The sequence below is a fragment of the Glossina fuscipes genome, unplaced genomic scaffold (genome assembly GCF_014805625.2).
Source record: "Glossina fuscipes isolate IAEA_lab_2018 unplaced genomic scaffold, Yale_Gfus_2 1, whole genome shotgun sequence".
NCBI classification, from domain to species: Eukaryota; Metazoa; Arthropoda; class Insecta; order Diptera; family Glossinidae; genus Glossina; species Glossina fuscipes.
The window spans coordinates 21,895,825-21,909,960 of record NW_023998415.1 but is presented as its reverse complement, the minus strand read 5'-3'; the positions used below and the strand labels follow the sequence as shown (position 1 = coordinate 21,909,960).

Here is a 14,136-nt window from a genome sequence, read left to right as displayed (position 1 = left end):
AATAATAATAATAATAAATGAATAAATAAATAAACAAAACTAACACTGGTTAGGTGACAATTGGTTAGTGAGCTATTAAACATGCGCATTTTGAGCAGCATCTTCACGTTTGCTTTTTAAATTATTATTATTTTTCATCGCCAGCAATTGCATGTAGATATACGCGAGTGTGCATCGAACATATATTGAAAGACATGAAAAGATAAATAAATTAGAATTGTGTGAATCTGTCATCTATAACAGCACTGAACTGAACATATGCGTCCAACCGTATTAGAGATTAGCTGGTTAGCATTTTCTGTTAATTTATTAACACTTCTCGTTCGATTCTTTTTTCTCTGAAATATTGCATCACATAACATACACTTGGAATAAACAAAAAAAAAAAAAAATAAAAAAAAAAAAAAAGATAAGAGAAAAAACACAACCATAAGCGCCAATGGCTTATTAAATGAAATGTCAATTTTTTTCCTTTTTGCTAAAATTATGTTAAATTTTTTTATTTCGCGTTTAGTAAATGAATTTGCAAACAAATGCTAAAACATGCTAATTAACAACAATTACAGCAACAGTAATGAAGAGTAGATAAATGTAATCTATGATACTATAGTGCGATATGTATAGCGAATACGAATAATGAATGCGTTTGCGTGGATCCGGCTTCTGTGCATCTGCGCGCTCTTTGCTATAGCGTGAAGATGTTTGTTTAACAAATATTTCAATATCGATGTGTAAAGCTATTGATCACCACCACCACCACCACCACCACCAGCAGCAGCACTATATGCATGAGTACGCATTTAAAATTTTCCTCAATCATATCTAAAGCGGTATAATAATTTCATTTGACAGATATGACATTCATGATGATGCTAATCGTTAGATGATGATAACAAAATTGTCTACATTTGATCAATTAATCATTTTGCTTTTTTCTTTCATGTGCTATATAAAAATCAATAAAACGGTAAATTACAATATGATAATAATGGCGGAACAATAACGCCCAACACTTTTTTTTCATTTATTATTATTTCAATAATTCACGTTTTCACTTACCTGAACATGATTTGGATTTCCTAGTTCCTTCCTTGTGAATGGACTATGCCTTGCGGGGTTTTCATTTGATTTGATTAATTAATCAAATTGACTATGTACAGACGATATATGTCTACTAAGAAAATGTGATCGAGAATTCGCATTTAATCTCATAAGATGGTCAAGCTGGTCCGATTGACGAAATCGTAGAGCTGTAGCATGTCGTGGTTGCAGAGTATTTACTTATATATTATAACTAATTAACGCATCACTCGATAAGTCCACTTTCCAACACACGTGTCTATGGCGCCGCTCTTAACAGAGCCATATAAGTTCTGAATAGTACCAGTTTTTGCACGAAATGTGTCAAAACTTGACGACATTCCGACCATTAGTTTAGGGATTTTGCAATTTTGTAATTTTCAAAATTCGTCCGTTTGGTTGAATGTTGCTGTCGGGTGTAAAATCCCTTTCTGCTTTGGCTTGGGAGATTTTCAAAAAATGATTCTTGCCTGTTGAACGAACAAATTTGTAATGCGTTTGCTAATTTTAGACGTAGTTGCGCACAGTGGACACAAAAAGTGTTGCACGCGCTGATCGACCGAATTCGGCAGTTGTTTTGGAAGACCGTAAACTGAATTTAAGTGACATAGCTGATACTTTAAAGATATTGTATACAGTACAGTAGTATACAGACAGAGTATATTTACTGTTTTGCATGGACACTTTTCCATGCGAAAGCTCTATTCGAAGTGAGTGCCGTGTTTGTTCACCGTCGCCAACAACATGTGGATGACGAAGAACGCTGTTTGGCGCTGTTCAGACGAAAAAAAAGGAAATGATTTTTGCATGAGATATGAGGCAAAGACTCTCTGAATCGGCCGTCAGTCAAGTGGACAGCAATTGGCGAAAGCTTTCTAAAGCGACCGAAGAGGTGGTGTCAGTAAAGCAACTCTAGCTGGTAGGCTAATGTTCGAAATGTCATGAAATCTTGACACCTATCATCCGAAGGTTGGTGCCATGTAGATATCATGTGGGGAGATTGGAGACTTATTGAGCGATGTGAAATAATTTCATGTGATTTTATAGTAGAAAAGAAGAAAAGAGAAAATTGCTCTAATCTAAGCTTACCAAAGTTTAGTGTAAAGTTAATTATTACATGTCGGCAACACATATTTTTGCATATTGAACAGTCAAGAGGTCGTAGAGAAGCGAGCAAAGAGAAAAACAGTGGTCGTAACCTAGTTGCTGAACACACACCAAAATAAATTTTGCCGTACTTGAAATCTGAATCCGCGTCCATTCACTCAATATAAGCGATTCTTATCTACTCCGATTCCCAAGCGGAGTATATAAAAAGAGAAAGCGGTATTCTGACTGATTACAAATTACATTTTTTGTGAATGTAGAATATCCCAGTTCAATGCTTGCAATTGTTCTTTCGAGTGCTTTATAATATATGGCTATTATTGGCATGCTGCAGATTCATCTTATTTCGTACGACATCCGAATTCTTTGCTTTTTAAGCATACGCATAACCATCGGAACGCTCGTGAATGCTTGCTTCTTGAATCCCGAACAGTTTTGCAAATTCTTTTCGAGTTTAACTTAAGCATGAACAATTCTCATTATAAAAGATTGGAAGTCAACTTATCCCCTGGATTTTAATTTTGTTTCAAAAAACGATCAAAAACTTCCCCCAGTTTCAAAAAATTCCCGATCACAACCGATGAATAAGCTCGCAGCACTTTGCCAAGTGCCAAATAGAAAACATAGTGACTGCCCGTCAATAAAGTTTTTTTGGTATATATTCAATGCTTAAAACTCCACTTTATTTAAAATTGGTGATAATCGCATAGGGCGAATTCAACACCGAGTTGCCACACCCATTATCCGTTACCCCATAGCACTTATTCTCGAATGTTTTTTTGATGTAAAAATTAATAAAAGCTTACTTTGTTTCAAGATTACTGCTGTTTAAGTGGTTGCGCTGCACACGCACTACTCGCCCTTCAATCAACATAGTTCCGTTATTATTACAGTCAAATTTCTTAAGATGAATGATTCATTTACCAAATGAATTAATTCCATAAAACCAAAATTGATGAAACTATTCGTTTACATATTCATAGGCTGTGCATTTAAAAGCAATGGAAAACGAATGTTAATTACTTTGCTATGAATTCATTTTTAACACGATTTACATTAGAGCTCGAAATGGGTTTCTGCAATAACCAATTTCAAAGAAGTGTTGCCATTTAGTGTTCGTAATGCTTATCATCAGAGAAAGTTGTTTTGAATATATTTAAAAGAATTAAAAAGTGCAGTTAATCGATTTGGCAAGTGAAACATTCAAATAACACTCTCTTATACATAGCTGCGCTCTTAATACGTAATAGTGTGCATTCAAATAAAGTTTCACATTTGGAAAACAAAATTAAGGATAAAGGATGATATAATTTTTAAAGATAGAAATTTCGATACGCTTCAGTCGGTTTTGTTCTAATAACACTACTGTTCTACAAAGAAGAGGAAAAACAAAGAAAACAAAAAAAAAAAAATGTTTTTTATCGCAAGTGTAAAAAGACAATTCGTTCTCAAGCCCCGAGTTTCTGTATTAGATTCCATACTTTAAAAAGAAATGCTAAAGGCTCAGCCTGTAACTCCGATAAAGCAGAAGCACTTCTAAGATGTTTGCGATCTTTTTAAGGAAAAAAATGTGACGTTTTTGAACCATGTGATCCAACTTCACTCCCAAAGTTCGTCTAAGTGGGGTTTAAGAGTTCGTTTTCATCTTCCATTGAGATTCCGTTCTCCGAACGATTAGCTTCGTCAATTGTTCATCGCGTCACACAAGTCTTATAGCACATATTTTTATACCCATGACCGGCGGAGCTGGGATTTGTAACAACCAGCAGGAAGCTTCACATAGTATATGTATGCTGCATCAGCATCAAATACTCAATCGATTTAAGTATATCCCTCTGCTCATCTGTCCGTCTGTCCGTTTGTGTAATGTCTGTTATAAAGATTCTTGTGGCCGTGAAAGTGAAGCTATCGACAGAATTTCGTAGATACATTGGAAATTCTTGCACGCAGGTTGGTATTGAAAATGGACCAAATCGGTCGAAAGACATGGCCACAGCACTACGTAAACTGAGAACACCCTTGTCTTTCAAAAGGAATGAAAAATTGATTCTTTGCTCATTGCTCTCCAACTACAGCATGTATAAATGTACAAAAATTTGAGCGCATATTCTGTAAGCGATGCTGTACCATATGCACAACAATAGAAAAAATTGACCACGCCTACCCAATGTTATAGTGTATCAAAAGTAGATTTTTTTCCATACCGCAAAAACCAGCTTCAAAAACCCTATAAAGTATATAAATTCTTGGCCAGTTTCAAGTTTGGAATGCACCTAAGCCTGCCCAGGCGCTGAATGTCCTCTCATTAGTGAAAATGAAGATACTGCCTACAAAACCTTCAAAGGATACACCTACAGCGCCCACACGCCCACAAGCGAAAGAAACTTTTATTTTGAAAATACAAAAAATCAGTCGCGCCCCCTCCAGATCACAGAGCATGAATATTTAGTTCTTTTACATTTTTTCTTTGTTTTAGGATAAGAGCTTCCAGGATGCGTATTTACGACATGTCAGAGTTAAGTAACCATAGATAGAAAAAAAGAATTTAAGAAATTTACACGGGTTCGAGGCATTTTCACTTTTTAGTTAACACAAAATACAAACCTTCATGGACTTACAACAACAATTAGTCACATAAAATTTAGAACGCCCAACGCTGCGACGCAACAATGGTAAAGTAAAGTAAACACAAAATGCGATTCTATCTGTTCGAGCTTTATTGTCATCGCACCTTTCGTCGAAAGTGAATCGCAGCAAATTATGTACAAGATATGTTACGGTTCCGATAGGTAGAGATTGCCGTGTCACAAGCAAACTTAATCGGCAAGGCGAAACCTTATTCCATTTCCGATTTCGGCTTCAGGTTCAATTCAGGACTTGGCTAAGAACACCATTCATAACATTCTTGGTGATAACAATGCGAACGGAGTTGAACGTTGTTATGAAAAACAATCTTCCAGATAATATTGTGTAATCGTAACGATAGAATTCTACTTGCATAACTGCTTTCAACTGTTTTCTGCATCAAAACAACGTTGGGCCCATTAGCAAGGATAATATGAATACAATGTGAATAATTCACGAGATGTGTTCATCTGGATATGGACGGATGGACAATGTAAATATCTAAATTTTGGGATATTCAAGGTTCAATTTTTGCGACCAACTGTCTGAAAGCTGAAAGTAGAAGATATTTAACCCGGGGAATATAATATTCGTACTTAGTTCTCTTATCTAACTTGGGTAAAAATAAAGTAAAGGGTCTGGCGCTCGTTTATCATAAAAAACGAATTTTCCATGACGTTTATGAATCGAGGTTCAGGAAAGGATGATTACTGGAGTTGTTCGATGAGGATTCTTTCAAATTGTACACATAACGTTACATGCAGTTGCGTTTATGCACTTTCTGCCAAGGAGAAGGGATCAAAGTATTGAATCATTTATTTATTTACTTAGTTTTTGTGTCGTTACAAGCTTTAAAATTTAAATACTTTTCATATGATTGACTCTCTTAAGTAAATTTTATTTTAAATAGATTTACTGTTAAACTAGCATCATAGTCGTACGATAGTATGCTTAGATGCAAATTTCGTCGAAGAGAAGAAACTGTAAGCCATAAGCAGTAAATAATGAATAAAGATAAAAAAAAAAACGCAAAAAAAAAAAAAAATTTTTTTTCTAATTTCTTGAAAATCTATTTATTTTTTTTTTTATACCTTTTTTTCGCTAGTGTTTAATGCGGTCGTAGTGTGTTTCGATGCGACGACTGTTATTTTTTACAAGGAACCGTTTGGAGACATTAGTACACTCGTGCCATTCATTGCATTTGAGATGCGATTATGCATGTGATCATAGTTTTGTGCAAAGCAAAATAAATGGTCTGCGCATAGTAGAATGTTAGAGCACCCGTGTACAAATACACACGTATGTATTTGTGTACATGAGTTTTTGTAAAGACATGAGTGCTGTTAGTACACATAGAGCATCTGCTTTTTTCATTTTTTCGTTTTTTTTTATTTTTTTTTTTAAATGATTCTAATGTTTTATAATGTTTACCTAATATTATGAATCCAGTCAATACGGTAGAGAACGTCGCTAGGTGTGTTTCATAGAAGTAGAAGCCAGCTCGCGGGCAAAAAAACATAAAAACTAATCAATAATAGTTATAATTGTAATTAAATTATAAAATTTTAAAAATTATCAAAAGAAAATTGTAGGAAAGTAACAGCGCAGATAAAGTTTGTGCTGACAAGCTTTGCGGATCGACGCATCACAGCAGGCAACGCACAATAAACGATACAAATTATCCTTTTTTTGTGATTTTTGACAGAAAACAAAAAAAAAAGAAATAAAAAAAAATTAAAGACAAGTGCTAAGGAAAATGCGGCGATTCATCCATTATTGGTTTAGTATTGTAAGTGAATGTAGCTCTGAAGATCACGGCCACGCATCGCGATAATCTCCAAATATTATTTAAAGGTTTTTACAGTACTAAGCTATACGAGCGAAGTCGTCAAGGCCCAGAGCAGTACAGTGCGTCCTTATCAATTCGGATTTACAATAGATCAGCAACAACATCGATATGAAAAACGCGGCAAGTATTTAAACGTATTCGTCCAAGTAATGCCTTATTTTCTAAAATCTGTATTCAAACTCATGTCAGAAATTTAAGAAAAAACCCCAATATCGAAATATTTAACATTTACGCCTAATTGACAATAAATGATGAGAAAATTCGAATTCGGATATTTCGCAGCTTACGCACACATTCGAGCGTTGTACTCATCACTGTCAAATTATTCATTCAATTTCTATTCAAAAGTTTCTTGCTATGCCTAAAATAAACACTTGTTCGACAGCTACATAAGTGAATGTTTGCTTGTGTTGTAATTATCACCAAAAGTTGTGACGCTTAGCTTAGTTTCTTGATGTCATTTTTTTTTCTCATTCATATATACGAGCATATAACTATAGCTTAAAAGAGTGACCGCCTTCGGCACAAAGGCCATTAACACAATGCAGGTCACAAGCGTTCTCTCAGACATTAGGTCAGTAAACTTGTTTTTTGTTAAACCGAAAAAAAAAAAAAAAAAATTGAGAAAAAGAAAAAAAAAAAAAACGCCTCTCTATATAAACATTTTTTTCCCTCTTTAACTGCAGTGTCGTCATCGGCAATTGCGTAAAGATATATTGTCGAATATAATCGTTTAATGTCAATGGTTGCACTGTTACACGTAACTATTAACTCCGTTTTTATTGATCAATTATTCATTGAGTCGCGTCTATCTGCAAATCTTTGTGAAAAGTCTGAAGATTAATACATAAAAGCATTTTATAAACTTACTTAATGCGCACACAATAAAGCCAAACATAAATACAATTAAACACTTGTTTATCGCTAAGCGATTTCCATATAAATTAACTATCGTATCGGAATCGATTCATTGATTGTTGTCGTTATTAATAACAAAAGAAAAGATTTACATGAAAATAGCAGAAGGTATTTGTTATTAATCAAAAATATATAGGCATGTGTGTACATATATATATATATATATATATATATATATATTCGTATAGGTATAAATGTCATTATTCATACTGTATATCCAACGATTTTTCAAGGTTCGAAAGTTATATTTTAATGTAGTAGCGTGCCATGATATATATTCTGTCAAAAAAAGTACCAGGAATGTTTAGGCGGCAGGAAACTAACTTCCCGCTTAATCATGTGGAGGAAACGAAATGTTCTTCGTACAGTTGATTATTTGTGCTTTAAAAGCAAGTAAAAATTCATACGATATTCTTGACGAGTTTATAGCTACGTGTTTTTATACATGAGTAAAAAACTAGAATCTGTTCGGAACACACGGAAGCACAAGCTGTCCCATTTTTCAGGCAGAAAACTTCGAGCAAGGAGTCACGAATTAATCCCGGACGCTTATTAGCACATCCAGCCATATATTGGAAGCGCAAATGCCTACTTTGCCACTTTAAGTTGTCTTAATTGCATAACGACCAAAGAAATCACTTCACCCTTACGTGTAGTTGCTTATATAATTCGTATGTCCATGGTTTATATAACGGACTTCCTTTTCCTCGCATTATCAACCATTTCGCGCACCAAATTTAGGCAAAACTCAAATTCAACTGATGTAAGCACCTATTATAGCATGGGGTTGAATTAGAAGCCTCCCGTGGGATATTAATAGCATCATATGAGTTTACTGTTCTTTCATCTCTGAAACTACTAAAAAAAACGAGTATAAATGATCTGAAGATTTATCGAATGCTTCTGAATCTTTTCAAGAAATATCTGGCGATGTTATGAGCCATACCCTTCAACTTGCCAGTGTTACTCGCTATGTTCGAGAAATTTTCCTTTGACTTTTCATTGCACAAGCGTTGTTAGCTTTGTAAATAACAAAATAAAAGCTAATGGTTGCTTCCATGTATTTCGATCAGCGATATCTGATAATGCGAATTATCAATGTACACAACGGTCATATTGGACGACTTTGCCTTTTCTCTACATAAAATAACGGCTTTCCATTTAGTATTATTGAGTTATTCATGGAACGCTCAAAATTTTATCTTCGACGTTCATAACTTTTGTTGTTTGATTTGAAGAAATTTGCGGCCGAAGTCGATCAAACACTTTAAGAAGTTTATGGTGATGCCGCTCCATCGCATGCCAATTGTCGAATTTGATTTTCAGTGTTTAAAAGTGCGTGTGGTGCCGGACAAAAAAAGTTCGACGACAATGAACTGCGAAACTTATTGGACGAAAACTCAGCTCAAACTTTCAAGCGGCTTAGTAGTTGACGAATCAATTCTTTCTAGACGTTTCCATCCGATGGAAAAGATACGAAAGGAGGGAAAATGGCTACCATGGAATTGATTGAAAATCCCATTTCGAACCGTTTCAATATCGTGGTTTCATTGCTTGTCACGCGAAAAAAGACGAGTTTCTTGTGGCGTATTGTGACTGGCGATGAAAATCCCAAAATCGCAAAAAGTCATGGGTTTGTCTCGAAGAGTCACCCATATCGACACCGAATCGGGATATTCATGACCACAAAAGTTTACTGTCCATATAGTGGGATCGGCAACGTGTAGTGAATTACGAAGTGCTAAAACCGAATGAAACTGTCACTGCATATATGCAGTACCGACGGCAATTCAACAAATTGCACGAGGTATTATTACAAAGAAGACCAGCAATTGCGGTTAGCAGACGCAAAGTCGTCCCCTTGCATGACAACGCTCGGCCGCACGTTGCAAGAGTTGTCAAGGATACGCTGCTGCAGTTGCGTAAGTGTACCTCTGTCGCAACCCAGCATAGGTATTAGATATAGCGTCGTCGGATTACCATTTGTTCAGATCGATGCACGCGGCTTCGAAATGCTGGGAAAGTGCGAAAATGGCTCGATGATTGGTTGGCTGCCAAACCAATATCGTTTTTCTGACACCGTATTGCCATATTGCCAGAAAGTTGGGAAATTGTATTAGAAAATGATGGAAAACACTTTGACTGATACAAGTACATTGTGTCAATTTTATCTCAACAAATGCTGTTTTCAAATGAAAAAATCATCAAAATACATGCAAGCAACTAATAATATATTTACTTACTTTGTCCCTTATTTAATTTGATTTGATTTTTATTAATAATAAAATATAAATAGATGTATAAAGTGATAATTAAATAAGAATGAAGTGTATTAAGTAAAATAATTAATGTTGATGAAATAACTTTATTTAATGATCTGTTTACGGCTATTAATTTATTTCCTTGAAAAACTTTTTTAGACGAACGTGGTATTGTGATGGGAGAGTTTGGCTTTATCACGGCTGACGGTATTTACCATGTGACCGTTTACGCTACCGATGAAGAAGGCAAATTTCGTATATTGGCTATGAAAAGTTACCCTTACGAGTCGCCGCCAAGTAAGACTTTTATCCTCTTATACTCAAAGACATTAATATATGAAAGTTAAAAAAAATGTTAGAAACCGTTGAAATGATAGTGCAGCCAAAGCCTAAACCAACTACCACAACAACAACAAAGAAACCAGAATTACCGAAATTTAATCATGGCCTCGATGCTTGCGGTGGTTGCTTTGTACCGAATGGTAATGGAAAACCGAAGGGTTTGGATGTGAAACCGCAAACTGCTCCGCAAGCGCAAACAAAATCATTATCCAAGAATCCACTGCAACCGCCTCATAGCGCTGGCGCTTCGCCCAGTCGTGCTGGTGGCGGTGCAATTTCAAAAACAGGTAACATATCAAGTAATCACAATTTATCTGGAGAAATCAATGAGTTCCGTAAGACCAGTAACAATACTAAATACAATTTCGATTCACACTTGACACAAGAAACACTAAAAACACAAAAGTCAAATACGTTTACAACAAATCCACAACGACAAATGATGATTCGCATGATGACAAACGAACAAAGGCAAGAAGAAGATGAGGCTTCAAGTGTAGCTTTTGAAATGATAACGGAAAAATTGGAAAAATCTAAGGATTTCCATGGAAAGAATTTTAATAAAAATTTTCCAAAATTAATATCTGAAAATAGTCCACCACCAACAACGAAAAAGGAAACGATCTTAATTGAAACCACTGCTGATAATCTAAATATATCAACACTTTTACCGCCAAACATAGATGCGTCATCGACAACATTAGGCAATAGCTTTATACAGCCTGTGCAGCCCGTTATTACAACATCCTCGCAAGCAAGAGTTGATTTTAATGAAAGACATCATATTACAACACTGGCGCCTCATGTATTCGAACGCAACAATAAAGTACATAATAATACATCAATTGCAACGAATTTCACAGAGCAAACGTTCGAGCAATCGAATATATTCCAAACGATTAGTGATTTGAATTCAGCATCCAGTGAAATGATGCCATCTGAATATATGTTGAATGCATACACGACTGAAAGAAACTCGATAGACGAAATGGTTGACACACCCCTAAAATTTATGAGGAATTTTAAATATGAAATTAACGGCAATCAACACTATGAAAATATTACAAAACAAGATTTACATCTGACACAAGCACCAACAACATTAACAGCAAAAATCTACACTCATAGTGAGGCCTATAATAAACATGAAATAAATCCGGTTACACACAAAACAGAGACAACGTCAACATTAAATATACCACAGGTTCGCAATCACGATGTTACTGTTACTACACTTTTGCCCGCAGCTATGCATATACAAACACAAACACCGTCACCATCACCATCGACCGCATTTAAAGTACAATACGAATCCACGAATGAAATCAAAAACACAAACCCTTCACAAATTATAGCAAGTAATTTAGTTTCATTAAAAGCAAGGGAGAACACGAGGAGGAATGTTACTATAAAAGTGATTCACTATTGATTCATTGGCTGACAGGAAATTCTTGTCGGAGAATCTTTGCGCATAGGTCACATAATAGTATTTCTCCGATTGATGGAGAGAATAAGTTTATTTCGCTCATTGTTTATGTACATTTCAGTTTAGGGCAAGACATGACGCCGCATACGAATTCAATGCACACGAGTTCAATTCCGAAAAAACTCCAATGCATTCCTTACGATAACCGACAATAATAAGCGTTGGCGTGAAAGTCCTTGTGTCAATCAAGCTGCATATGAAAGGTATATATTTAACCGAATCAAAATATTAAGTGGGTTTTTTCACAGTGTAGCCAACTGCCTAGGATTGATTCAAAAAATCCATCTGTATTGATCGGTACTAATAGCGACATAAATTTCCTTATATTCACAATCGAATTTTTGGAACTGCATCGAGTTTGGTCCTATATTTCTGCTTCTTATTCATACCACACTAAAATAATAAATCGAACGTAAAAATGCATTTTCAATATCCCTTGCTGTTAATTAATTCCGCTCAACTTTTATATTTAACTCATAGTGCAATAGGAAGCCGGCGCTAACCAGCAATTATACTTACTATCTTACTGTCGCACGAAAGAAGTTTATTTCAAAAATAGACCAAGAATGTCGAAAAATTTCGATAAATTTCACTCTCCGCCCTCTTTAGAGCCACGTTTGTTAAGCTTCCTGAAGGTTTTTTGCCGTACACGGATTTGTGTGCTCTCACTTGTACGTGAATTCAACTCAAATAATATCTGATTATCAAAGTTGGAAGATAGGCAGACGATAGACGATATATTTTATATATGACGTATATAATTGGTCCTTCGAAAACTTACATCGGTTCGTTCACGATGTCACGCAACTATCATTTGCAGGATATCGGGGTTTTGCGCTGAACTTTATGTAAGGCATAGTTTTACATAGCGTATCTTATTGTTTACTGAATCAGAAAATAGCTCTTTTTCTTGAATCACTCATTCCTCTTCGGTTCTCCTTCCCATATATATCTTACGTATATGGAAATTTCATAATATCTTATAAATGATTTAAAACTCAAGGTTCAAGTGGAAAACCGGCGCTTTCATCGGCAATTGGAAATGGTCCTCTAATGGATATAATTATAGGAAAAGTTCTGCCAGCTATTATGGGAAATAACGGTAAAGCTCAGACAACAACAGACACTGCGCAAAAAGGTAACATACGTACATAACTTCTCTCTCACTGTTCTGCAATATTCTACAGAGTAATGGCTTATGTGAATTTGAATAGGAAAAGGTTCTCCAACTATTGGCGATATTGGCGGCGGACGAGGAGGAGAAGGAGGAGGAGGAGGAGGAGGCGGCGGGAATGGAAAAAATGCTATAGGTAGTGGTGGTAAAAAGGCTACATCGTTCCCTTCTAATGCCAAAATGCTGATGGGCGACGGAGATTTATATCGTTTCACGTACATACTGGATTATAATGGCCATACGGAGACGGGAAAGCGCAATGGCAATAAAGTGGGCAATTATTTTGCCATCGGTGACGACGATATTGAACGCACTATTGAATACGTAGCGGATGAAAACGGCTTCCAGCCACGCGTACGTTGGCGTAAATTGGATGCAAATACTATAAAAGCAAAGTCCAAAATGAATTCTCTTAAAGATTACGAATTCATATGGTTTAAAACAGTATAATCCAGTATCGATGCTCACTGATTGGATTTAATAATAAAAAAAAAAAATATTAAAAAAAAAAAAAAATTTATTAACGAATTATTTATTTTTTCAAATGTTTTTTTTTTTTTTTTTTTGTTTATCTTTTATTTAGACAATTTTTCGTTTATAATTTTTATCTTCTACGAGTGGGATGATTGGGGGAAAAGGAGGGCTTTGGAAATTTTTTACATTAATAATCAAAATTTTTTTTTTAATTTACACGTTTTGAGATTAAAATCTTCGTTTTCAATTTTGTTATCATCATTATTCATTTTTTTGTTTGTTCTTTCTTTCTTTAATTTATGTGAAAAACATTATATTAAACAATTTAGACACACATACATACATATCTCTAATTATACAATATATAGTGAGTGAGTGAATTGGGATTTGCTCTAACGAAAGTTGCTCTTCTCCGCACGTAAGACGAACACGTATTCCTCCCCGAATATAAGTTTTAAGTGGTTTTCTTATTTATTTATTTATTTATTTTTTTTTTTTTCGTTTCGTTTTCTCTTTGTTTTATTTTAATTTTAATTATACATATATATTAATTAATTAATTATTAACATCTAGATGAATTCATATTTTTATTATTATTATTTTTCTTTAATTATTAAGAATTACAATGATTTATATATAGATAAACTGTACAAACGCTATCACAGTCCTTCAGTTTAAGATAAAACAAGTAAAAAATCCTAAATAAAATCATTTTAAAATAATTAACATTAATTTAAGGGAGAAAAACGAACGCATTTTATAATTTTCTCCTTTACTTTTTCTTTTCCTTTTTGTTTTTCTTTTAAGTTTTTTATCTTTT

The 14,136-nt window shown here is 34.7% G+C and overlaps 1 protein-coding gene across 1 annotated transcript; it reads left to right on the top strand.

The window, feature by feature from the left end:
• Window positions 1–6,270: 6,270 nt before the first annotated feature.
• Window positions 6,271–13,556, top strand: LOC119632498 (protein lethal(3)malignant blood neoplasm 1). The gene is made up of 6 exons (XM_038025426.1): window positions 6,271–6,601; window positions 6,667–6,781; window positions 10,000–10,137; window positions 10,200–10,469; window positions 12,672–12,806; window positions 12,883–13,556. The coding sequence occupies exons 1-6, from the start codon at window positions 6,569–6,571 to the stop codon at window positions 13,290–13,292; spliced, it is 1,101 nt and encodes a 366-aa protein (XP_037881354.1). The 5' UTR covers window positions 6,271–6,568; the 3' UTR covers window positions 13,293–13,556.
• The last annotated feature ends 580 nt before the right edge of the window (window positions 13,557–14,136 follow it).

What these genes read in the sequence shown, in the direction of transcription:
- LOC119632498 (XM_038025426.1), top strand. Translation starts at nt 6,569, where the DNA reads ATGCGGCGATTCATCCATTATTGGTTTAGTATT. An exon ending in TCCATTATTGGTTTAGTATT is followed by an intron (nt 6,602 to 6,666) that starts GTAAGTGAATGT and finishes TATTATTTAAAG; the next exon opens with GTTTTTACAGTACTAAGCTA. An exon ending in ACATCGATATGAAAAACGCG is followed by an intron (nt 6,782 to 9,999) that starts GCAAGTATTTAA and finishes AAACTTTTTTAG; the next exon opens with ACGAACGTGGTATTGTGATG.